This window comes from Perognathus longimembris, chromosome 7 (assembly GCF_023159225.1).
Source record: "Perognathus longimembris pacificus isolate PPM17 chromosome 7, ASM2315922v1, whole genome shotgun sequence".
NCBI classification, from domain to species: domain Eukaryota; kingdom Metazoa; phylum Chordata; class Mammalia; order Rodentia; family Heteromyidae; genus Perognathus; species Perognathus longimembris.
The window spans coordinates 21,085,477-21,112,329 of NC_063167.1; the positions used below are offsets into that span (position 1 = coordinate 21,085,477).

At 44.2% G+C, this 26,853-nt stretch overlaps 1 protein-coding gene across 1 annotated transcript in view; it reads right to left on the minus strand.

The window, feature by feature from the left end:
- The window catches only part of Csmd2 (CUB and Sushi multiple domains 2), a 519,739-nt gene that overhangs the window by 239,355 nt on the left and 253,531 nt on the right, over positions 1–26,853 (minus strand). The window contains exons 7-10 of the mRNA XM_048350831.1: positions 21,429–21,506; positions 16,240–16,327; positions 15,369–15,493; positions 7,223–7,344 (exon numbers count right to left, since the gene is read on the minus strand). Of these exons, the coding sequence (XP_048206788.1) occupies positions 7,223–7,344; positions 15,369–15,493; positions 16,240–16,327; positions 21,429–21,506 (413 nt within the window). The remainder of the gene's footprint in view (positions 1–7,222; positions 7,345–15,368; positions 15,494–16,239; positions 16,328–21,428; positions 21,507–26,853) is intronic.

Here is a 26,853-nt window from a genome sequence, read left to right on the forward strand (position 1 = left end):
ACACTAAGTGTGTACAATATGCCAGGCATCATGAAGTCACTTGACAGAGTGTTGAATAAGACCCTTTTCCTTCCTCAGTTGACACACACTGAGCCACCACATCCCATCCTGACCCTGAACTCTCATCTATCTCCTCCTCCACATCTCCAAAGCCCTGGTTGATGGCCACAGATTTCCTGCTGGAGTGAGTGCTTCAATCTGCTATCTGGTGTTGATCCCCAGGGCCATCTTTTAAAAATTGAAGACCTTGCTTTCAGAAGACAGCATGACCTTTACCCTTCCCAGCCTAGCGTTTCCTGTCTCTGAGGCTCGGGTTGATCTAGCAGCACAGTACGGCATAGTCCTAAGTGTGGGGGCATCAGAGCTATGGAGACTGGGTTTGAATCACAGCCTCACCACTTAGTATTTCTGTGCTAAAGTTCTTTCTAAGCTTACACCTATCCACCAATTGGATCTTTATCCATCAAACTGGGCTGTTAGAATCTAATCCACTGTGCTACTAAGAGGAGGAAATCAAGCCATTTTGTCCAGAGGGATTAGCACAGTGCTTGGCATAGGAGGGAGACATACTGTAAAAACCATGATTGTTATTATTAACAGTCAAAATGTTAGTCTTAATATCTTCTGTTCCAACACAGAATTCAATTGACTTTGCCAAGCACACAGGCTCATCATAATCTGGATATTGCTTATTACCTTTCTGGCTTGACTTTGGTCTGGTCATATTAAATTCTTTACAGTTCTTAAGAGGCTGTCCCAAACCTCAGTGCCTTTGCATGTGCATCTACTTTGAGATACTGGTTTCCAAGCCTACTCACCCTTCAAGTTCCTGCTCTATTACCTCTTATGAAAAACTCCCTTGGCCTTGCGGTTAGTGGGTTTTCCCTACATGCTCATTACGCCTTGTTGGTACTTTAGTTTGATTTATAGGCCTGTCTTCACTCCTCTGAGCTCCTCCCTGTGAGGAGGATTGTATATGCAGTCAGAGAACCAAGTTAGGCTGCATTTACAGTCTGTGAACCAATGAACATTCATCTCATAAACACTGATCTTAGAGAGACTCTGCTTTTTTGCTGAAGGAGATACCCTAGGGTCAAATCAGGTGAGACACAACTCACTTGTTTCTCTCCTGTGGACCAGTCACCTGAAATGAGTTAGGATCTCAGAATCTGCTCCCTCACTGTATACAAGTGGAAGCTTTTGTGCTTTTGACCTAGACTTGGTCACAGCTTACAAGCTCTCACCTTCTCCTATGAGTATTTCTTGGCTTTTCTCATGACTCTGTCAGGATGAGGCTCTCTGAGACCATCTGGGCTGTGCAAGAATTTCCTGAAACCCCACTCCAAGGATGTACAAAGATGTGGGGATAGGCTTCTGCATCTCGCGGTGTGCCCATCAGCAGGACCAGCTCTAAAGCCTAGGCTGTGTGGCACATAGCACTTGTGGACTGGTGCCAATATGGAATCACTGACCACACATTGGACAAGTATAGACCTGTGGGAATCTATCAAATTGTTCTTCAGAAAATTCTCAGGACTGGAGTACACTCCCTTGTGCACCATATATTCAAGTACAAAGGAAGGGGAGACAAGCATCTGAAAATTTCAAGTTAGAGCCCTCAGGTTCATAATTTAATAAGTTTATGCTAGTCAGTCTTTCTTCTGGCCTACCCTCCATACCCCCTGTACGAATGATGATGTGACCAAAAAAACAGTTTTGTAAGTTTTATACAATGCAAATAAAGTCCTTTGTAAAATGCTGTGCTGAGCAGTTTCCTGAACTGTGGCCTCAGGCACTTGAACCAAAGGATTTTGAATTAGGTACAATTTAAAAATAAAAAGGCTATTTTTTTAAACCAAGTAGTGCTATGGACTGCATTATTTCTCCCTCGAATTCCTATGCTGCAGCCTGAGTGGACTGATGATTCCATTTGGAGGGAGATCGTTAAGGTTAAATGAGGTCAAGGGTCTGGGCCCTAATGAGAGTGGCCAGAAGACCATGAGTTGAGGGGGAGCCGCAGGAGAACTCTCTGGGTGCCCCGAGCACACAGAAAGGTCATGGGAGGACACAGAGAGCAGGTGGCCATCTGAAGTCAGGACAACAGCCCTCACCAGAAACCCAACTTGCTAGCATCTTGATCATGACTTCTAGCCACCAGAACTGGGGAAGTAAATACATGTCTATTGTTTATGCCAAACACTGGCTGATATTTTGTTACAGAAGTCTGGGAAAATTAATGTAATAAAAAATATTCAGAGTCCAGAATATAAAGCTCTGTAACTGAAAGCCTAAAGCTGTCTGTGTCTCCCTGGTGGAAAAGGGAAAAGGAGCCAAATGACAGGACTTTAGTAAGACATCCCTGAATAAAGCAGGGTAGGTATGAGCTGGAAGGCAACCTGTCTGCCTTTTACCTCCCATTGCCATTGCTACTCTATGGATGGGCTTAGAGGCTGAGCAAGGTGGATCTTACAAGTGAGGGGGAAACACAGAACTTCTGCTGAGGCTCTGTACCAGAAGTGGGTATCCATAGGGGTTCAGGCCTTCATGTCATTGGGTAATTTAAAATCTTTACACTGAGAATTTAGTCTGAGAAAGTTTGGCTGACACTGGTCCAGCACAAGGCAGAAGCAAATGCATGTTTTCTCTGGAAGAAACTACCATCTCTACCACTTTTTACCCAGGTGTCTAAAATCCCCACAGTTAATGATCAAAGACACACCAAAGTAAAAAATTATACAGCAAAGACAAGAACATCTCGTTGGGAACCATGAAAGGGAAAAACAGACCACAGAATCATACTTGTGAAGACTTCAGATACTGGTATTAACTCAAAATGGAAAATCATGTTTTATATAATCAAGAAATTAAGTAAATATCTAAATTAAAGATATATAGGTAAAGAGAAAGAGACTACAAAAATGACCACGGGCAGTTGAGAAAGAACAAAGTAGGGCTTAGGATGAAAAGTTACATTTGAAAAGTTACATTTGAAATTAAAATCATCAGCAAATAAATTTAACAAAGGTTAGATGTAGCTGAATACAGAATAAGTGAATGGTGGGGGGGAGAGAAAACATGAGACAAACTAAGAAACATAAAAGACAAGATGAGAAAGATTAGATTTCTGGGAGAAGAGAAAAAATAATGGAAAAGCAGCAGAATGAATGGCTAAACATTTTTACAAGCTGATGAAAGTCACCACTGATACATTTGAGAAACTTAATAAATTTAAGCAGAATGAATTAAAAAAACAAAAAACAAAAAATGAAAAACCCTACACCTAGACCTGTTACTGAAACTGCAGAATATAAAGGGCAAGGAATAGAGTGGGAAGGCAATCAGACATCGCACAAGGACTAACAACAACCTGACAGAGACAGTGGGAGCTGGAAGACGTTGGAACAACATCTCCATGTGCAGAGAACATTGCCATCAACCCAGTCAAATGTCCAGGGAATACTGGTGTTCTTTCAAGAATAGAGAGGGTGGTGGGGGGAGCTTTAAGCAATGAGAAGTGAGGAAGTTGAGAAATTTTGCCATCAACAGCAAAAAAAAAGTAAAATAAAATCATGCACTTTGAGCAATAAGGTTATGCCCAGGAGCAGGACACATATGGAAGAAAAAATGGCAGATAAAAAAAAACAACTGGTAAAATATGTGACTGAACAGACATTAGCTTCATTAAACAAAACAAAAATTTGTGAAAAGTGCAGTAACATGAAAAACATACACATATGCATGCATACATACTAACACACATATCTCATAGGATAGTGGAAAATTAAAGTCATGGTGTGTAAAAATCCCTGAATTTTCAGGAAAACACAAAATTAATATTGACTTATTCATATTAATATTTCTAGGATATTTTATTGTAACCCTAAAAGAAGAGAAATAACTGTATTGCTTAGATATGCTGAGTTCTCTAGTGAAGATGTAAGATCGTTAAATTGGATTTTTAAAAAATCTAGCCATACCAGTTGCTGGTGTCTCACATTTGTAATCCTATCTATTAAGGAAGCTGAGATCTGAGGATTGAGGTTTGAAGGCAGCACAAGAAAAGAAGGACATAGTATTCTCATCTCCAATTAACCATAAAAAAAAAAAGCCAGAAGTGGACGTGTGGTTCAAGGAGCAAAGAACCAGCTTTGAGTAAAAATCTCAAGCCAGCACAAAGCTCTGAGTTCAAGCCCTAGTATCAGTAGAGGTGCACGTGCGCGCACACACACACACACACACACACACACAAAACCAATAAAAAACAACAACAAAGTCATTCAGCCATGCAGGAAGCACATATAAAGCATAAGGAAACAAAAGGTTCATAGTAAGAGAATAACAAAGATTTATTAAGGACCACAAGAAATGAATGTAGCAGCTACTTGGAGAAAACTTTTAATGTGAAAAATATTACCATAGATCAAAAAAAGGACCAGCTGGTATACCAGGAAAATATATACTTTTCAACTTATATGTCCTAATAAGAGTCTCAAAATACATATTTAAGAATCAACAGGGGCTGGGGATATGGCCTAGTGGCAAGAGTGCTTGCCTTGTATACATGAGGCCTTGGGCTCGATTCCCCAGCACCACATATACAGAAAACGGCCAGAAGTGGCGCTGTGGCTCAAGTGGCAGAGTGCTAGCCTTGAGCAAAAAGAAGCCAGGGACAGTGCTCAGGCCCTGAGTTCAAGCCCCAGGACTGGCCAAAAAAAAAAAAAAAAAAAAAAGAATCAACAGAACTTCCACAGACTAACAGACAAATGTGCCGTCATAATTGTAGGTTTTAATACTCCTCCCTCTGAAGTAGATAAAGAAGACAAAAATCAGTGAACATGTAAAAGACATAAACATACTTAACAAGTTAATATATATGGTGGACATGTGTCTACATGTATACTACATATATTTACACAAAGCTACAAAATACACTATTTTTTCAAGTATATATAAAATATAGGTGAAAATGACCATTTCTGCTCAAAAAAGAACATTTCAATAAATTACTATCTATACAAATATAAACAGGGTTCCCTAATATCACTAACAGAAAGGTAGAGAAATTCATTGTGGGGAAACTCATATGTACTTCTAAACCACTCATGGCTGAAAGATGAAGCAGGAGTGGAAATTGAAAAAATATTCACCCCAGGACTATAGAGTATGAATCTCAGTCCTGAAAAGATATTATATTTTTAAAAACATAAGTAAAATTTAGGAGAAAAAAATAGTAGGAATACTATATATAAAAGTCTGTAGGACTGGGTATGGTGTTTTACTCAGGGAACTGAGAACAGGAGGATCGTGGTTCAAATTCATGATTTGAATTCATCTCAACAAATCAAACAAACCTGGGTGTAGTGGTGCATGCCTATTATCTCAGCTATTTGGAAAGTCTACGAAGGAATATCATAGTCCAGGCTAGCCAGGGAATAAATGTGAAATCTTTAGAAAGAAATAACATTCAAAAAAGGGCTGGTGGCCTGGATCAAGTAGTAAAGTGCCTTTCTGAGTCCAAACCTTGTAAGCATGAAGAAAAGGTTGAGAAGTTTAGCCAAGGTAGTTCTCAGAGGAACTGTTTAAATAGGATTAAAAATAATGGAGTGAGCATGAAAATTAAGATGTTAGAGGAAGAAAAACAGAGTAAACACAAATAACACAGAAGGAAAAAGCAGAAGTTAAGAAAATAATTGTATTAAAAGGAACAGTAACAAAATCAAAATTAAAACTAGTTCATCAAAAAGACTAACAAATGTGTAAATTCTGACAATACTAATGTAAAAATGATACAAATAAGAAATTAAAAAGGAAAAAGAAACACACTAATAATGGGAATCATAAATCTGGAATAGTATACACAACTTTATTCCCAATAATTGTGAAAAGGTAGTAAAATGTACTCAAGTCAATTTTCAAATGCCCTAAACTATCCTTTAGTCATTACATTTATTAAGTATATAGTCTAAGTCTTCCAACAAAGAAAACACCAGAGTAAGGCAGTTTTGCTGAATAATTCCACCAAACTATCAAGGTAAAAGCTGTGCAACTATAAGCTTTATAATTACAAACAGAAAGGAAGAGAAATTCATTGTTTGGAAACTTGTATGCATTTCTAAACCATTAATGGATGAAAAATGAAGCAATGATGGAAACTGAAAAAATACTCATACCAGGGCTGAGGAGGCAGCTCAGTGACAGCGCATAATAAAAAGATGCCCACCATCGGTGATTTGACCATACTACAGGCTCAATACTCAAGAGTAAGGTAAGAAAGTGAAAGACGAAAGGTACAAGAAAGGAAGGAACAAAACCATCATTCTTTGAGGCCAATAGCTGTCTATATAGATAAAAAATTCAGATAAAAATTGAAAAAAATATATAAATAAAAATACAAAATCAATCATATCTCTAAGTATCATCAAGAAACAAGTAGGAGACATAGTTAAAAAGATAGGACTTATAATAGCAATAAGACATATATGATATTTAAAAGTAAACATACATGAAATCTGTAATAGAGAAAAAAAATTGTAGAAGCTTATCCAAGCCATGAATGAAGCTCTACGGAAGCAGAGAGGTATACGACAATCACGGAGTAGAAGACTAAGTATCTTAAAGATGTATGCTCTCCAGTGGATTTGTAGTTTCGATATAATTAAAGATGAAGATTCAAACAGGTTGTTGTGGATCTTGCTGTCAAATTTGAAAGTGAAAACAAAAGATACAGAAACAAAAAAACTAAACAAGAAATAAAGATGTTAAAGAGATACACATAGAGTGTAAAACTACACACACCACAGATAAATTCTGAGTGAAGTTGATTGAGAATGGAGTACATACAACATGATTGCATTTATATGAGACCCAAATACGTGCATACCAACCCACGCATGTTTAGGGATATGCAGGTAAATGGAAAGTGGAAGTGCACCAGTGGCGGTTGTTACCTTGGATTGCACACAGAATGGAAGGCACATGCATCACTGAGATCACTATGTTTCCTTTTTTCCTTTTCACAGGTAGGCAGGTGTTTATTGGCACTACTACTATACCTTGCTAATATTTTATAAATATGCTTTTTATTTGTTTACTTTTAATAAAAACAATTTAATAGGAATGATCTGCACAGAAGCTGCCCAGTACCAGGTTCTGGGTTTGAAATACTTCGTAGACCAATTGCCATCAACTGCCCCTGGCACCCTCCCCGGCTGTCCAAGCTTACCTTGGCAGGGTTGAGCGCTGTGATGATCCACACACAATGTGCATTGTTGTCATACTGAATGGGGAAATTAGGGGAGGTGATGATGCCTGAGGGGCCTCGAAGGTGGGCATCACACATTCGAGCTACAGAGAGGAGACAAGACATGTCATTTAGTTTAGAACATCTCTGGTTCCCATTCCCGTCTCTTCTCTAAACCCACAGGAGAGAGAATGTATTCAGCCTCACTGCAGGAAGTGACCTGCCACCTTCTTCCTTCCCCTACAGCTCCCAGCATGCTCAGTGGGAATCACAGTGCCTGGTGCACAGGGACAGAGCAGGCAGGTCTCAACACCCTGCCTTGATGTCCTGTGGCGAGTTTCCACAGAGGGCTAAGAAATCCCTTAAGCCATGCCCCACTCCCCATATCCACAACTCTATCCTCACACTTCCAACTCCATTGCAAGCAAGCAGCTGTCTTCACCCCTGCCTTACCACTAGGTGGGTCTCAGGTGCCTACAGACCAGCTAAGCAGTCTGTTCCTTGCTCTGCTCACCTGCACGTGCTCCTCTGTTTGTACTCTACCTGCCAGCCCAGAAGCCTGACCCCTTTCCTCAGTCCTGCCAGCCTTCAATCCCTTCCTCTATAGCTTACAAGCTTCCTTACAGAGAATCTTAGAATGACCTTGTCAAAGCCACCCTGTGGGATTCCCAAATGCTTGGGCCCAAGAAAACCACTAAGGCTTCCAACTCAGCCCAGTACTGGCAACCAGGATGATGCTGTGCTATTCTAGTGTTTCCCACATCCTTCCCCACAAGCTGCTCATGCCTGAAACAGGCTTTTGACTGGAAACATGAAGACTTAAGGTGAATTAGAAGAGGTGCTCTACTCAAGTAGATATAAAGTGTTATCAATCACAGCTTAATCTAATTAAGCTCTTTAAAATAGCTTCTAAACTAATTAGATTAAGTAGTGATTGATCACAGTTAAGGTACTACATTGTGTCTAGGTATTTGCTTCCTTTAAAGAACGCCTGTTCCTGTCCTAGCTACTTCATTCTTCAATGTTAGTGAGCAGTTCTTTTAATAAAGGGCTCCATGAGCCTCCTGTCGCTGGCCACATGGCAATTTATCCTAATAGTAGGCCAAGTACCTAACAGTAAAGAAAGAGTAAGCAAACCCAACGGGCCTAAGTATATAAAATGAAATGCATGTCAAACCTAGTTTCTGCTGATGGACCCTAATGCCTTGGAAGCTACTCTCTACTTGGGGACAGAGCCACGGCAAACCTTCCCCCAAGAGCCCTGTCTGGGGAGGTCTGGCGAGCAGGCTTCACAGCTCCTGGACATAAAGAAACTCTTCTTACTTCAGGCACTTGTTCCTACACTCATTCATTCATTCCAATACTTATTAAGTGACTAACATGGTCCAGCCAGAACATGAGGAGAGAAAAATGTCTGGGCTTCATTTACCTGAAGTGTCCAGGCCAGAGCAGGAGACAAGCCCAAGGCTATTCATGACCAAGCAGGGCAAGTGTGCCACAGAGTTATTTACAAGGGGCTATGGCTCCGAATTGTTCTCTCTTCTCGTGTTTGCTGACTGACTACCTTTTAAGAGAGGATCATTGTCGTGGCTCAACACTGTCCTCAACCCTCAGGTCCTTTCCCTCCCCTATTCTGAGCTCCAGCATTGATGGAATGTACTGATTGAATGGAGTTTTGACATGCCCTCTAACTCACCTCATATCACCTGGTTGCTCTCCTAATTCTGTGCTGAGAAACTCAGGATTGCAGAGTCATAGAACATACTTGGTCTACCTAGGCCCTCAGGGAGTGTGGCAGGGTTAAGGAGAGAAGAGCCTGGGCTTGAGACTTAGCAACTTAGTCTTCTGGATTTAAATCAACCTAGTGTTTGTGGGAAAACATCTCAGATACTATTCTTCATCTGACAAGTAGTGAGAGTGGTAGTACCTCAATGGGGTTTGGTGATGATGGAATTTTATGAAATAATGGATTGCTAGAATCAGTCCAAAGCTTAGGACAGTGTCAGTATTCAACAAAAGGGGACCTAGGCTCAATGCTATCTTCACTCCTGTTCGCTGGGCCCAAGATTTCTCTCAAGGCAAAGGAAAGTGTTTTCAGGAGCTTCTTTGGATATGCCTTTCCCTCGGATTGAAGACTAACATTATTTTAAAAAAATGAGGATATGATTTCAAACCCCAAACCATGGTTCCATCCACCTTTGCAAAGAGAACCTGCGGACCCAGAATCCTAGCCCTGCAGAGTCCTTACAAATCTCCACCAGCTCGACATTCCAGATTCTAGAAAGTTAAGATTTTGTGGCCAAAACCCTCAGCTTCAGATTCAACTTATCCTGAACTTGTTTCCAAGAATTAGATGGTATTTGTAGTCTGCTGAGACATGGTAAAGGTAATTAGAGAGAACAGGTCAAAAAGGCATTTACCACTTTAAGGGCTTGGAAGGATTTAATTAAAATATTACAATCTGCAGATAGTTAGCCCAGAGTGCCTTAAAATAGGTTCTGAGTGGAGCGTTAGCTACATTTTTTTTCTACTGCTGTCTGGGCAAGAAAAAGGGTTCTGAAGACAGGGGGACTTTTTTACACTCCTACCTTCCCAGCAGTCGGCTCCTGGAATCCCATCAACAGATGGAGAGCTCTTGGCTGCAACCCACATATGCTGAGAACATGGGAGATGCTCAGACCTTGTATGAATGAATGAATACATATATGCCTCTCTGAGTTTCTCTATCTGTCCTTTCCCATCAGAGACTCCTAGAGAGCTTTCAGGAGAGTCCTTCTATGTCTGGGTTCTGAGTCCTTCTATGTCTAGGTTCTGCAAGGATTCCCACTCTTCCTGTGGTCAGGACTGGGCCATGGCACAGGAGACTGTGTCCCAAACATCTGTGGATGCACAGCCAGTTCTGGCAACGAAGCAGCTCGGTACCAAAGAAGGGAATGCTCCATGTGTTAGAGGCATGCAAGCACCTCCTGTCTTCTAGCTTCTCCCCAAATCATTTTTATTGCAATGCAGGCTGCCTCCTCTTGCTTCTCTTACAACTGACCTCCCTAGTTCCCAGTCCAGGGTCCTCTGGAACCACTCTCCTACCACTCATGCTAAGATGAACAAACTTACTTGTCACTGCAACATCTCTAGAACCTCTTGGCTCCAATTCTTGCCTCTAAAGAAACCTGTCCCTTTTGCCCCAGGCCACTCTGCAGTGGACATTCTTGCCCCCCAACCCTCTCCCCCACCCCCCTGCTCCAATACTTCTTTCCACAAAGGCTTGTTGAAGCCCAGAATGCATATTCAATCTACTAAGATTAAATGTTGGTATCCATATGGTGGACTCACTACTCCTCAGTCCCTACAAGTTCTGTCTTTATCCAACTTAGACACTAAGGCTCATGAGTGTGGGCACTTTCTGGCAAATTCTTCCCAAGTAACTTCCTTTTCCTCTAATAAGCTGCCTTGAAGATGACTGAAGTTTCAGCTCAATAGGAAACATTATTTCATGTTTCCTAAGAAAGTATGAATATGGAAGCACTTAGTGTAATGCTTCAGATGAGAACAAATAGCTTAATAAATGGGAGACCTGTCATTAGCATATGTAGGTAAGGGACTTAGGGACTTATTGGGGGTGGAGCTATGGGTCATGTATTTCAGTGCCATTAGCGTGTCATCTCCACCAAGTAGACAGAAAAGATGGCACAGAAGAAAGAGGCAAGGAGGAGAAAAGAGAGAGGAAGGGATGGGAATGGAGGGGAGGGGAGAGGAGAAGAGATACACGAGGAGAGGAGGGGAGGAAAGAAAAAATGAGAGAAGAGGGGATGAGAAGAAAGGGAAGAAAGGGGAGAAGAGGACAAGAGAGGGCAGAAGAGAAGAGAGAGAAAAATAAAACATAGACAACAATAGCTTTTAGGGGGAAAGAATAGGATGTCAACCTGGTGAAGGCCACCAAGAAGGAAAACAATCACCTATACTGGTCTTAGGATTTCACCAGCCAGGTTTCTGTCATGTTTTCATGTCACAGGCAGGAATGATTCAGAGTTTTTCAATTATTGATTCTGTGTCCTATGGTTTGTTAATACCAAAGGTAGAACTTGAACTTAGATCTCAGAGCCCCAAGTCTTCCAACAGAAAGGAGTTTCTTCTAGATGACAATACCACATGCACATACGCTTAACTACAAAGCAGAAAGACAGTATTATATGGGTTTGTGTGAATTACTGACTTTGTGAACAAGTATCTGCAAATACCTTATGTGGGGCTGGTTTTTGTCCTCTTCATTAAACCAGTGGTTTGCCAATGGTGAACCCAAAACCCAAGGTTACCAGTGAAGGAGGTGAGTGATGAGGGAAGGAGAAGAGGAACCAAAATCTCTTTCTCCTACTTCAATCAGAGAAGCTCCACTTGTGTTATTTTACTGACCAAGCTTGTGCAAAAGATTTGCAAGCATTGGACACCATAGGAAAACCTGCATTGTACCATGCAGCCTCTGCCCAGGGCTGTAACAGAGTAAGTTTTTCAGTGCTCTGCATCACCAAATGTGGTCGTGTTGGAAGCTTATTTCTTCTGGTGGGAGATCAAGAAAAGGAAGGGCCATGCATATCTAATTTTATATTCCAAACTGAGGGCGCAGTTTCATATCCATTCATTCCAATTTCTGATTCATTCAGGTGGCCTTCAAACATTTATTGAGAACCTCTTATTTGCCAGGCCTCATGTTTTAGGAGAATTAATTGTGTGGAAAAAAATGAATATTTAAAACCAAATCATATTTTAAATGCATTAGAGGGAAAATAATACCACTATGTATGGTGGCCAAATGCTTTTTAGAAGGTGATCTTTTGGTAACCTGCCTCTCAGTAAAGCGACTTATAATTGAAAGACTTTTGTCCTTTTTATTTCTTAAATGGGGGTCTGCCTAAGCTCTCTAAAAATTGCAATTAGAAGACAGATTCTAATTAATTAAAAACAAAACATTCTAAAAGAAAAACCTTAAAGGCTGCCAAAATGAAGGGACCTTTGAATTTAGTAGAGTCTCAGCCCTCAGCTTGTAGGGAAGCTCAGGACAGATGAGCCAAGTCCAACTGGGAGCCCTGGCCTTTGTCCATCTGCCTCACAGGGGCTTGTGGGAATGGAGCAACAACAGAAGGATGGAGGGCAGAAGGGCCACGCTGTGCTGAGAGCCCACATCCACCAGTGGGTGCCTGTGCCTGTGCCTGAGGTGGTACTGTCCACCTGCAATATGACTATTTACATAACACATCAGCATGCAGAGCGGGCTTTGTTTTCTCCTTTCACAAACAAGGCCAAGGCCCTGGTGTCTAGAAAAGATCAGAAGCCTTCCTGGGCCAGCCAGCTAATAAGTGGCAGAACTGTGATCCAGATCAGTCTATGTGATTTCCAAGCCATAGGATTGCAACAGCATTGCACAAGACTGGTTTCTGGGAGAACCCACTGCCTCCAGAAGCTGTGTTTTGCTCTATGGCTTAAGCTAGGTTCCACATGTGTAGCAGGTTAAGCTGAACAGCATGGAGGGCAGCATCACAGGTACATGAATACCACTTCTACAGGGCTGGGTCACTTTCAAGTTCACTGGCTCCTCTGGTTCCCAAAATGGTGTCTTGAAGGAGTGTCCTTGTGTCACTTCAATTTAGCAGAGGAGAAAACAGAGAGGACGGAGATCCAGAGAAGAAACTGACCTAAAGATAGATACTTGTCTAAAACATGAGGATGGCTGTATTTGAACTGTGATTCTCCCATCCTCATCCTTTTTCACAGTTGCAGAGGATAGACTATGGTAATAGATACAAAATAAACTTAGCCCAGTGCTTTGTGAAAATGTAGCAGAGAATTCAGTCTAGTGGGTCAAGTTTACTTGGAGATAGTTTGAGTAAGCCATGCAACATATTATTAGAGAAAAAGAAGAGCATACTATTCAATGATGGACTTCCTTCCAAAATACCACAGTACTTCATCATAGGCATGTTCATGTTAACAGCGACCATTACTAAAAGCAAGTTCTTCAAAGGAAGAAAAGGTCTTGATGAGTGGGATCAGATTCCCACCACTGCCTAATGGCACTGTTCTTGCTTCTGGGAAGGATTTTTTTTTTTTTTTTTGCCAGTCCTCTGCCTTGAACTCAGGGCCTGAGCACTGTCCCTGGCTTCTTTTTGCTCAAGGCCAGCACTCTGCCACTTGAGCCACAGCGCCACTTCTGGCCATTTTCTATATATGTGGTGCTGGGGAATCGAACCCAGGGCTTCATGTATGGGAGGCAAGCACTCTTGCCACTAGGCCATATTCCCAGCCCCTGGGAAGGAATTTTGAAAGGACAGATTCACCAAGGGTCTCTTTGTCCTCAGACTGGATAATTCTATGTTTCTCTACAATGTTGGTGGCTTGGCTCAAAGTGGTATGCTCTTCAATTATTCATTCATTTAATCATGCATTCAACACACTATTAAAGCATCTACTGTGTGTCAGGCCCTGTTCTAAGTATGATTGAAACAAAGTCCTCACCCTACACAACTAATATTCTAATTCCAAGACATCTTTCTTCCTTCTAATACTTGTCAATTCATAAAATGTTTACATCTCCACAACTGCATATAATCTTCATATTGAAAATGAGAATTAACTACATTTTTAGGCAAGAAAATAGGTCCAGGGAGAATAAATGCTGTGCCCAACTGCTCAGAATAATAAATAAAAGAATTCTTTTGTTTGCTTGTTTGCTTAACACACACACACACACACACACACACACACACACAGGCACACACACATTTGCTATGTAGAATCCTTGAATAATGCTGTTAACATGAACAGAAATGTAAGATTCCTCATAAACCACAAATCATGGCTACCTCAAAACTGACTTGAAGACAAATAAATCTAAAGCTTATTTGAATGAAATTTTCATAATGCTCTGGAATTCCAGATTCTCTATAGGTTTATTTTTTAAAAGGGAGCAAGTTCCAGCTCTAACATAGTACAGTTGTCAATAAAACAGTAATGATCTGTCTTCTTTCCTGAACTGCTTTTCCTCTGCATGAATTTCATCCTACTGCATGTGTTTAGAGGAAGGCAAGGAATCTGCTTAGGTTGGAAGGATCCAGAATGTAACTTTAGAGTAGATGAGATACCTTCTTTAGCTTTGTAAGGCCATCTAACAGCCTAGTGCTTGGGGGTGTCTCTTTGCTGATGTCCAGGGAATGGGAAAGGGAATTCTCTACTGAAGCAGCTGCAGAAGCAGTTGTAGTCTGGCCTCAAGGAAGAAGAACACTTAGGCTCTGCTTTCTAATTGTCCTGGTGTGTGTGTGTGTGTGTGTGTGTGTGTGTGTGTGTGTGTGTGTGTGTGTGTGTGTAAGCCCAGTTTATTTTTGGTTTACATGCTACCTGGGAATGTGAGTGACAGGGCCCATGAGAACAAAATGCCCAAGTATGAGGTTGGAATAAACCCATAGAGATGTCTTTAACCTCTTGGTCCATGCCACTGTAAAGTGTGGGGAAAGAAAAAGGGCAACCAGGTACCAATAGCTCATGCCTGAAATCCTACTCAAGAGGCTGAGATTGGAGGAATACGGTTTGAAGCCAGCCCAGGCAGAAAAGACTCTTATCTCCTATCTCCAATTATTTCAAGATCTCTCTCTCTCTCTCTCTCTCTCTCTCTCTCTCTCTCTACCTATTGATCATAGATACATAGATATAGATTTATATACACACATATATGTATATATGTATATATTTATATACACTATATACATACGTGTGTGTGTGTGTGTGTGTGTGTGTGTTCTAGAGGAGGGATTCAAGGTGACAGTATAAAGGGTGGTTCCCTTTCCTATTTAGAGACCTATAATGTCTTTGTGCAATGAATTAGTAACCTATTTCATGAATGCCTTTCCTATGGGACTGTGGAGTCCATGCTGGGCAGAATCAAAGTCTCCACCTGTGTGTTTCATCCTAGTCAAGGCCTTTATGTAGAGAACATGTCAAATCAATGTTAGTCAATCAACACAGGAACTGAGGGCTGAGGCGCAATGAGGGAGCAACGTGAGTCAGCTTGGATGGGAGTCCTGGCTACAGGTTATAGGAACAGGCTTTGATCTGCATGCCCAGCCCTTCCCTGGGGCACCCTTACCTCTGCAGACAGGCCTGTGGTCGCTCCAGGCCGCAAACATGTCGCTCACTTTCATACAGGTGATTCGCTTGGACCCTTGTAGGTCGTAGCCCTCATTGCAGGTAAACTGGACGCTGGATCCTAACCTGGGAGACAAGGGATGTCTGTGAGCCTCAGCTTTGGACTTGCCAAGCCCTGACTGCCCCCAAGTCCTTCCTGGTTCCTCAGACTAGCCCCATGGGGATGATTATTTCTCCTTCTGACCTTTCATCGCTGCTCACTGCTCAGCATTTAAAATCTCCATGGGAATTCAGAGCATCCGTAGATGCTCTTCATAGAGCATCTGCTCTTCATCTGCTCTTTTCTTTGGACCACTAATGGTTTTTGGATTGAGTTAAAAGGTGACATTGTGAGCAAATAGCAATTCTTAAAGATAAGTGTCAATTAGGGCAGTGAACAGTGGGTAAATGATATCCATAAATGATGCAAAAATGGAGGATTATGGGGAGTTGCCTTGAGAGTTTGAAACTTTGCAAAACCCACTGTCTTCCAGGGTCCAAGGGCTCCTAGATGACTGCAGGAGGGAGCTGCCTGCTAGCATGTCATTACTGGGAACAGCATCCCTTTTATCCCTGGCTATACAGGCTTCCTGGCTTCCTGGGTAACACTGAATTTTTCAGTAGACCTCCACCCTCAGATATGGTATAGGCATCTTTTCAAGCACTGGGCCAGGAGACACTATCAGAAGCCACAGCTCTTTCCCAACCAGGGCCACTTCCTGTCTCCATACCATGCACATCATACCCCATCAAAAAGTCCAGTCCCTGTTCTCCCCCCAACTAGGCCACCCCACCCTTGTTGCAATCAGAAAAAGTTCTCACATGGATCTTACCTGAAATCTGTGCCTAGTCTTTTGCCCCTTTCAGGTATGCCAGGGTCTGGACACATATTATGTCCTTGGGACACACCAACCTGAGTTACTACAAGGCAAAAAGACAGCACATACAATGATGGATAGTCACAGGAAGACACCAGCCAGTACAGTGTCTCAGGGTGGGAGGTGGAGGCAGAGACGGAATGAGGCCCTGCTCCACTGGGACTTGGTGTGGTGGCTAGAGTCTACTGGACTGGGCTTGCCTAAGTATGCAAGGTGGGGAGTAGCTCTTGACAAATTCCTTTGAATTTGAACAAAAAAATTCCAAATGAAATTCAGTGAGGCTGCCCCACCCCATGTCGACCCTCATTCCTCTTCTCATACCAGTGGCCAGTGGTATACTGTCCACAGCCCCTGGTGACCTCCTCACCCTGTGCTTCAGACTTGGGGGTGGAGACTGTACATGAGATGAGCCCCTCCAACCCCAATCCTGAATGGAGAGATGACTCAAAGAAAGTTAAATAAAAGGTGGATGCATGATCAGAAAACAGTAAAGAATGTAAAAGAAAGCTGCGGTTTGAAGTTCAAAGCAGGGACTTTAACACAAATGCAGTTATTTCTTTTGAAGACTCTCTTCCCATCAGACACTTGTCAAGTCAGAATAAGCAGTAACTGGAGCACACCTTCCACACTCCACCCAACGCCACTGGCCAAGGGCACTGAGCAAAGATGGCGCCTTTGGTGGCTCTGGCAGGTGGTATGGTACACTCACACCCGACAATAGCAGAATCCTGTTTATAAACACCACGCGCATAGTTGTCTAGGCCAGAGCAGAGCTTTGTTTAGGAGCGGCGGATACACACATGCAGTGAAGAGGGCAGGTCTTCCACTCCCTGCCTGGCCATTGTTCTCAGATGCTCCTGCTAATAGAATCAATCCTTCACATCTCTAGATTCCTGGCTTGGAGGGTAGCCAGGAGCTGAGGCTAGGGAGATAGCCTGTCTAGAGTTCCATTCAAGGACTCACCAATCCCATGATCCCAATAGCAAAATCTGGATGAGGGCTTACACGGCATCTGCAACAACAATTCTCAAACATTCCTCTCCTTCCATTCTATGCCCCATAATGAGCTAAGTGCTCCACCACCCATTCTCTCTCTCTCTCTCTCTCTCTCTCTCTCTCTCTCTCTCTCTCTCTCTCTCTCTCTCTCATATGCATTCTTCACATGGGCACAAAACAAGTATTCATTGAGCACCTATTGCATACAATGCCTTCTTTTGGAAACCATGGGAGATATCAAGGGTAGTTAGATGGGACCACTGTCCTCAGGGAAGGAATGAAACATGGAAAGGATCATGGAAGGGAAGTGATGAAGGATAGTGCTACAGAGAAGCTTAGAGGAAGACTCCTCCTATGCTGTTGGAAGAAGTATGAAAGGGCTGGGAGGAGATAGCACTTGATGCAGAGCTTCTGAAGAGGTAGGATCTGGGCACATGGGAACAGAGTGACAAAGGCAGATGAAAAGTGAGATGGAGACACAGAAACAGAACTTGGGGGTTTCTCAGTGTGTGGCCATGGCCAGAGTAGGAGTGATAAGGAAACTGGAAGATGAGGTTTCAGAGATCAGACACAATATGAAGGGGGTTGAGTCTGATCCTGAACACCACAGAGAGTCATTGGAGAGTTCTGAGTGGCAGAAGGGCTGGTGAGGCTTAGAGGGTGAGGTTCCTCAGTGAGGACAGCTAGGAAGTTCTGCAATGGTTCAGGTCAAGGAAGCCTAGTAGTAGAAAGCTAGGAGATAGGCATGAACATGGAAAAGAGAACCACCAGGGCTTGTGGAAGATTAGGCCACTAGGAGCACAGGGGACGTCCTAGGCCTGTGGCCCAGAGAGGATGCAATGGTTGATGGTGTAGGGAGGGTAGACAGTTCCATTTTAGATTCGCTGAGTCTGAAGCTCACGTCTATAGGTAGAGGCCAAGTGTAGACCTGTTTCAAACTTCTGGTAGCCTACGTTATGGCTGGCCAAGGGAACCTGAGGGTTTAGGTAGAGTGCATGCTCAAACCAGACAACAGGTATCCTGTTGATTGTATGGCAATGTGTGCAAGGCCTCCTGGGTAGCCTTGCTTTTTCCAACCCTTCCCACTGCCAGGTTAAAGCAGGTCACTCCCACTGGATCTTTTCCCCTTACCCTTCCTTGCCAAGCCTTTGTGTCCAAAGTTTTCACATCCTTAATGTAACAAAGCCACCATTCCCACCAAGCCAGAGACCTTCAGGGTAGACATCCCCAGATGGAAGTGACATTACCAAAGCAGAGCAAGCTTCTGCTTCCCAGGAGCTTTGGTGTTTGGGAAGTAAAGGAAGGAAGAAGGTAAATGGGGTCACCAGAATACCCAGGGACATGGGAACCATGGACCATCTCTCCAGATAGGAAGTTGTGCTAAGAAGGTAGAGAAGATGGTCCTGAATTGTCCTTTCTGGTTTCTCTGTTGATAGGCCAGCCTTCCATGTGGCCTTGATGGTCCACTCTCACTGTGGACTTCCCAGCCGATTCTCTCCACCCCCAATACCCTCCCCAGTTCCTATTTACTTAACCAACCCAAACTCCCTGCAGACCACCCATGTGGGAACCACCCAGCTCCTTTCCCAAACAATGGTAAGAATATACAACATTTTCCACAGCTCTCTCTGGCCCTTTCATTCAGTACCAACACCACCCAGGAAGCAGGTAGAGCAGACAGCTGATTGATAATGTTGAGGCTGGGTCAGAGGGCAGGAACATGGCAATGCCCACCAGGTGAGCCAGCCACTGGCACTGAGAACAGACCCACTGTTTCCCTTTATGCAATGAGCATGCACCTGTCTGCAAGTCTCAGGCACCCACCCTTCACAAAATCACAAGCCCAGTGGTGACACAGCTCATACCAGGCCACTCCACTTTCCCTGGGCAGGCAATGGGAGTCCCAAGAGGACCTTCGAATATCCTAGGAAACAAGCAAGCTTCAATCCCAGAGGATACTTTAGAATTACAGAAGGAAGGGTTCCTCTTCTTTTCCCCTTATAGCATTTAAAACTAGATGCTCATGTCCAGAGCATTGGCATGCTGTTGGCTACTTGGAGATGAGAGCAGAGAGTAATCCCTACCCTGCCCCAGGAGGTCCCTTATGGCAAGGTGTGGCATACCCAGAAAGGTAAGGCCTTGCACCCAAAGTGAAGGGAGGCACAGACAGATGGAGGACCAGAAGCTATGGCCACAGATCCATGGTCTGCATGGACCATCCAGTAGAGGCAACTGACAAGGTCCACTCTTCCCCTCGAGTCCAGGACAGCTGTCCTCAGGGGATGTGAGCACAACAAAAAAACTCAGATATCTAGCATTGGACTTCCTGCCTCTGGTTAGCTGAAGTCATACCTACCCCTTCCTGAAGAAAACTTATAATGCAGATCAATCAATACCTTGTTGGGAGAAAAAGGGTTTCCATTATTTCCTTACAATAGGGCTTCTTCATCCTTTGTGGGAGTGTTTTGGGCATCATTGAGTAGGTAACAAACATCATGGACTTTCTATCCAGAAAAATGCATACCAAAAATTACATGATGTTTTTCAACTATTTGTCAGTCCTCTGGAAATCCTAGGTCAGGATGGCCCTTCCTACATCCAGCAGCATCCTTAGGAGGAAGACAGGCTAGGACTTCCCGATTCTACAGAAGTCAAAACTGAGACTTTGAGGGTCTGAATAACAAAGCTATCTGAGGTAGGATACAACTTTGGTAAATTCTTGGTCTTTTCAAGCACAGAAGTTAGCCTGTGGCTTCCCGGCAAGGTCTGAAATGAAGCCAGGCTTGTTCCCATTCATCTTTCTCTGTGGCTACAGAAAGAAAGATTATGAGGGTCCGGTCACAATGGAGTCCTCTCTGCATATTCCCAGGCTAGCCTTGGGCTCACCTACAGCTTTGCCCTCAGTCAAGCTAGGCCTCCCAGCTGTCTTCTGTCATCCGGTCCCCATAGGCCAAGGCCACGAGAGATGCTGAGTCCCTCAGCTGTAGACAAGAATCAGTGACAATCCCTGAACTCAAAGGACTTGAAAGACCAGAGCATGTCCCCACTCTTAGGCTCATTACAGTCAGGGACAAACCTCCAATGCCTCTGCCTGAAGCCTGTTCTTCTGACCCATGAGCAAAGAGCTTGGGGACCCCATGGCCATTGTCTCTTCTTAGAAAGTACTTCTAGCAACTGAAGACAAGTGAGTGCAGGGAGGTATGGTAGAGTGTAGGGACCCAGGTAGGGACAGAAAGAGAAACAGAGGAAAAGGAAATGGGCGAAGAAAGGAGAGGGACCATGGGAGGGGGAAAGTAGAGGGAGGAAGTAGACAGGAGAAGCAGTGGAGGAAAGGAAGGAAAACCAGAAGGGCAATTGTCTGGGGGACCAGGAAAGTTCCCGGTACTCACTTGTGGAAGGAAAATCAGGGAGACCTCCAGTCTCCTCTATTTGCAAGACCAGCCTCCTGGGGGACCCAGACATTCCCTACCCACCTCTTGTGCTCTCACTCCAGACCCCTGCAGCACAGCTCTCACAGGACGTCAACATTCCAAACCATATTCCATGGTCCCTCTTACTCTTCCAAACACAGTTAGCAGAAACATGTTCTCCAAGACATAATCTTCCCATGCCCAGGCAAGATGCTCCCAGCATTTCCCCATCCCTCCCCATCCCACCCCACCCCTGAGAGACAGGACCACCATCCCTGAATCCTTTTGGAGGAGGTTACTAGGCTTTTTCCTTTCTTCCCTTCCAATCAAATGTTGGGACCTGGAATTAGGGCCCTGCAGCCCACAACCCCCACCCCAGGTCCCAGCCCAAAGTTATTACTCTGAGAAAAGGAGCCAGAAAGAAGGCTGTCTTAGCAGGTGAAAGTGATTCAAAAGGAAAAAAAAAACAACAAAGAGAAATGTAGTAGTAATGACTCCCTGGACTGCAGTCAATAGGAGGTGAGGGAGAACAAGGAAGGAGGGAAATGGGGGGAGGAGGAGACAGCAAAGGACAAGCCCAGGGCTGCTTGGTGGCTGCCAGGCCAGTGTGTCCATATGTGGAGTCCAAGACAGAGGGAAGCAGGGGTGAAGGAAGTCCCCCAGCATGAGCTGGCCTCCCTGTGGTCACAGAGCCAGTGGGTCTGACCTGAGCAAGAGGCCCAGTGGGCCAACACTTACACACAGATGTCTTCTGGTTGTTGTCTTTGCTGGGCATCAGTTTCACACCTCGAGACTTCAGCTCAATTTGCTTCTTGACTAGATAGGAGGCAAGAGGAAATAGTCTCAGTTGTCATCCATGATTATGGCTGAGATCCCTGGAGGAAGGCCCTCTTTCCTGGTTTGGGATATTCCATGAGGGGGATGAAAACTAGAAGCTTCTTTGGGCAGGGACATATCAAGGGTAGCAAGGTGTCAGACATGGAGGAAGAGCAGTCATGGAGGGCAGCCTTCTGGGGGAGGCAGCAAAGACTGTCTTCTCCCAGATGCCTGAGATTTTGCCACTGGAACTACTGAGTTGAGCATGATGCTTGAAGAACACCTCATGATTATCTACATTTGAAGCCTTGCAGTTTGGATCAAAGATGGACCCAAAGGTTCTGTGTTAAGAGCTTGGTCCCCAGCCCCTGTGGTTCTACTTGGTAGGTGATTAATTCTTTTACAGGTAGAGCCTAGAGGAAGGATGTTGGATCATTGAAAGCATGTCCTTGAAAGGGAAAGTGGGATCCTGGATCCATCCTATCTCTCCTTTTGCTTCCTGGGTGCCATGTCCTCCTACCATGATGTACCATGATGCCACAGGCCCAGAGCAGCAGAGCTGATGAACCATAGGTTGATACTCCTGAAATGGCAAACCATAATAAGCCTTTCATCTTTTAAAGTTGATTTATCTCAGGTATTTGTTATAGTAATGGGAGAGCTGACTAAGTCACAATCCAACTTCTGCATTTACATTCCTCTGTGGATTCCGGCCTGCCCCATTTCTGAGTCAGCTCTGATAGGGTGTGGTAAGCTGGTTTACAAACCTAACTTGCTACCCTTCTCTGTATCCACACCCTTTGTGATATGAATTTTATAGTTATTCTCACTATAGAGTTGGCATATATTTTCCCATCATTTGACCTTGGGCTTGTCCATTAGAGATTTGGAGATCTTTGACATGTCTAAAGGTTTGAAAACCACGTGGTACATCCTATATGCCAGGTCCTGAGTACTTTGTAAATTCTAACTTAAATCTCTCCTACCCATGCAAGATATCTCAGTAAATCCTACCAAATATATCCCAAATGCAACCACTTCTTAACACTTCCAGATTCAAATACCTAGAATGTCTCACCTTGTTACAATAGGGGGCACAGGGGCAAAGAGAACCTGTTAAAACATAAATCAGACCATAATACATTTCTGCTCAGATCTCATCATCAGCAAGTCCTCACTCCTAGAGTAAAAGCTAGAATGTGAAGTGGCCTGAGACAATCTGTTCTCACCCTGAGACCCTTCCGGCCCTTCCCTTCATCTTGCTCACTCTTTTCCAGCCCTACATGCCTCCCTGACATTCCTGCATTATGCCAGCCATCTATCTTGGCCTGCCCATTCCCTACAATTCTTTTGTCCCACAATGGCTTGCTGCTTTTTTCCTCATGAAGTTATTGTGCAAACCCTATTTCCTCACTAAGGTCTTCTCTGAAGAAGCATTTATAGAGCAGCCCTAGTTCTCAGCTCTGCAGAGCCCTCCTTGTTTCATCTCCCCAATTTCCTTACACATGATCGGATTTACTGGGTTGTTTTCATCACCCAACATTGTGAGGTAAGCTCCATGAAGGCCAGAGTTTAAGAAACAGCTGTAACCTCAATGCCTAGAAGACAGCCTGTTCATACACAGTAAGCCTTAAACTTTAAACAGCTCTGATAGTAGTCATTTTATCTACTCAAAGAAAACAAAATTGGGGCTCAGAATGGCTCAGGTGATTGGTTGTGAGGCACACAGCCCAACAGCAGCTGTCTTGTCACTGAGCCTAAGCATCTTTAGTGTCGTCCTCCACAAGTAATTCTGGGGCACTCTTAATCTCCCCCAGTATCTGTCTATTCAGGTACAGGCTCTGATAGCTTAGGGGCTTGCTCTGTACTAGGATTGGTGATGTAACAATCCTAAAACCAATGCTCACAGTGATCAGATATACAGGGGTCAACTAGACTCCTCCCCCTCCCCCCCTGCACTTCAGCTAAATCTAAAGGGTATGTCCTCCTGAAAAGTCTACAACAAATGTCGGATAAGATTCAGTTCCCACCACAGAGTCCCAGCCTCCCAACGTGCATTTAAACCTTTATAAATGTGCATTGCTCTCTGTGTGTATCCAGCAGGAAAATTTCCAATGAACACTAACGTGGATGCATTATCAAACAGAGGTCATTAGTAGGGAAACATGCATTATTCAAACCTAGTTAATATGGTATGACAGGGGGAGAAAAATCCCTGACTCAACCATCTTTGAAAAAAGCAGAGCAATGTCAGCACAGTGAAAATCATTTGGGCCCCTGTCTCTGAGCCCAAGGGAGAAAATGTCAGTGTGTGAGTGTGTGTGTGTGTGTGTGTGTGTGTGTGTGTGTGTGTGTGTGTGGTGTCTTTGTGGCCAGGTGCAGCCCACTGGAGATGGCTCCTAGACAAATAGTAGAGGTAGAGTCAGTCATCACAGTCTCATCTTCACTTTGGGTGTCCATTGGTGGAGGGAGTGAGGATAGGACCAGAGCACCATGGATGCCTTCTCAGGGAGCATGCTACTTCAGGTTTCCTGGAGTCTGTGGACAATCACAAGAGCTCTTTCCCTCTTCTAAGTCACACTGAGGTAAAAGTTTTGCTCCTTTCAAGAACCCAAAAGGAGGGGCTGGGAATATGGCCTAGTGGCAAGAGTGCTTGCCTCCTATATATGAAGCCCTGGGTTCAATTCCCCAGCACCACATATATAGAAAGCGGCCAGAAGTGGCACTGTGGCTCAAGTGGCAGAGTGCTAGCCTTGAGGAAAAAGAAGCCAGGGACAGTGCTCAGGCCCTGAGTTCAAGCCCCAGGACTGGCAAAACAAAACAAAACAAAACAAAAAGAACCCAAAAGGAATACTTCTGATTTCCAAGTCCTTTGACTTCACTTATCCTTCCCTAATGTGGACTGTCTAACTGTAGCTTTGATGCCTAATATCCACTGGCTGCTTTTAGTTCTGAGGATATCATAACCCTGTCCAAGCTGGAAGTAACATCTGAAGTGTTTACTAACCTCAGTTGTTATGTTACCAGCATCCTGGCTGCCACATCGCCAGGACCTGAACCTGCCCCTCTACCTCACCATCGAGGGAAGGAAGAGCCATCTGCGCTACCTTGAGCGACACCAGACTGGACCAGAATTCCTCTGTTTTCCATGGACTGACCCAGATAAGAGACCCTCCATTGCCTTGTGCCTGTGTTGTAATTGCTCATGTGTTACAGTTGCTCATGTCTGCTTTATGCTCCCATTTACATTATGTTTACATTGGGTCTCTTATTGTAAGCGATGGGCCAGAGATGTCTAGGTACCAAGCGGCCTTTGGCCTTCTAGCCATATAGGAACCCCATGAGGCTCGTCACTCGGCCCCTAGGACCTGCTGCTTACTGAGGTCCGCTGGCATGAGAGAAAATTATAAGGGCTTTCTTTCGAGTGCTAATCCCACTCTCTCCAAGGCCTCTCATCGGGCCCGCCAGCCGGGCAGGAAGGTCAGCCTGAAGAGCTAGGGCGTTAGCCCAAGACAGGTAAGACTCCTCTTGGGGGGGGGCAACCTAAGACACGGCACGCTCTCAAGTAGGGCGCCTCCTGCTGTTCGAAAAAAAAAATATAAAAGAGGAAGATGTTGGGATTCATCTTTCCCCTTGATGGAAGGGGCTTGATGCATCTCCCCCAGCCCTGGGGAATGCGGCCCTGCTACCCCCTCTGGATTGGAATCCAGAGGAACCGGTTGGGCAAACAGCCCCCAACCCAGCCCACGCTAGCCAGCCTGGTGCCTACCAACCCCGCCCTGGTTCGGCACGCTCCAGTGACTTTAGCCCTTGGGGGTCAGGTGATACCTTTCAGCCTATCAACATCCTGGCCAAACCCCTCCCTCGGAATCATCTCCCCTTGTCCTTCTCTTAATAAAGTTAGTTCGCTCTAAGAAGCCAGCCCCGTTGCATATGTACGCCAGACTTCTAGCGTAAGGAGGCGAGCACATATCTGCTGCAGATCAGGTGCGCGCCAGGTCGGAGCTATCTCCCCCGTTCCACTCTAGCTTATTTGCAGATCAAATGACTAGGGGAGAGGGCGTGAAAGGGAGAGTGGAAAGGAAGAAGTAAGAGTCCGAGCCAGGAGGGGCAAAAAACCCCAACAAACATCTATTTTTTTTTTCCCTCTTTCAGGAGGAAGTTTGCCAAGGTGACAAGGTGACATGAACTTTACAGGTGGAAAGCTTATGGGGGACCCTAATTTATACCATCTTTGTGAGATTTTGCATTTTTGACCCAGGTCTCAGAGATCACCACATACAGATTACAATTCATGGATGCGGATTTTGTCTTCATCACATCAGCCTGGCAAATGTGGGGGTTGTAGCTCTTGGGCCTCCCCAAGAGCTCATATTATCAACATACTCTCTAAGAGTGTGACTTAGCTGTCCCAGACCTAGGCTCTGGGGAGGTGGGGCCTCCTCCATCACACCTGGGAGGAGCTGATGAATGAATGAGTCAGGGTTGTGGTTTGAATATGAAGTATCTTCTGCAATGTCAGGTGCTGAAGCCTAGACCTCTGGATAGTGGTAGTGTTATTTTGGGAGGTGCTGCAAATCTTAGGAAGAAGTGGACACTTGAGGACTGAGTTGGAGGAAGTAGATCACCAGAGATGCATCTTTGGGGGCTCTGCCTTGCCTCAGCTCCTTCTTCCTGTATCTCTTTCACTGTACTTCTTGTCCATCATGGGGTGACCAGCTCTGCTCCACTACATGCTCCCCACCATCATGGTCAGCCTCACCTCAGTCCCACAGCAAAGGAATCAGTTGACCATGGACTTGGAACCTCTGAAACTATGAGTCAAAATAATAAGGTCCCCTTATAAGTTATTTTGTTAAGTGACAAGTCTGACTACCACAGAAAACTAGTGCCAAAGGGGTGGAATCACAGGTGGACAATGTCATTCAGGATCTTTGGTTTGTAGGAAGGGTCTAGAAGAGTTTGGGGAAGCAAACAAGAGCAAGCTCAGAATGGTGTTATGGGCAGTTGTGGTAAGGGCTAAAAGACCTGAATTCTGATAGGAATGTGGATAGTGACGAGATGTCAGATGAGCATAAGGACTGTATTGGAAACTGGACCCAGTTGAGGCCATTTGTGTTACACTGTGGCAAAGAACTTGTCTACAGTTGAGACTCTGGGGAAGGAATTTTATTTTCAGTTATACTAATAAGAGTTTTATCATGTTAGGTGGATTAAATTATATTCTTTATTTGGAGACTAAGTATGTTTTGTGTTTGGATTTCAAGTTGCAAGGATTGGACATGCTTAATCATGATTGCCAATTTAGTTGGATTGAGATATGCCTCAAGGGTTAGTGAAAAATACC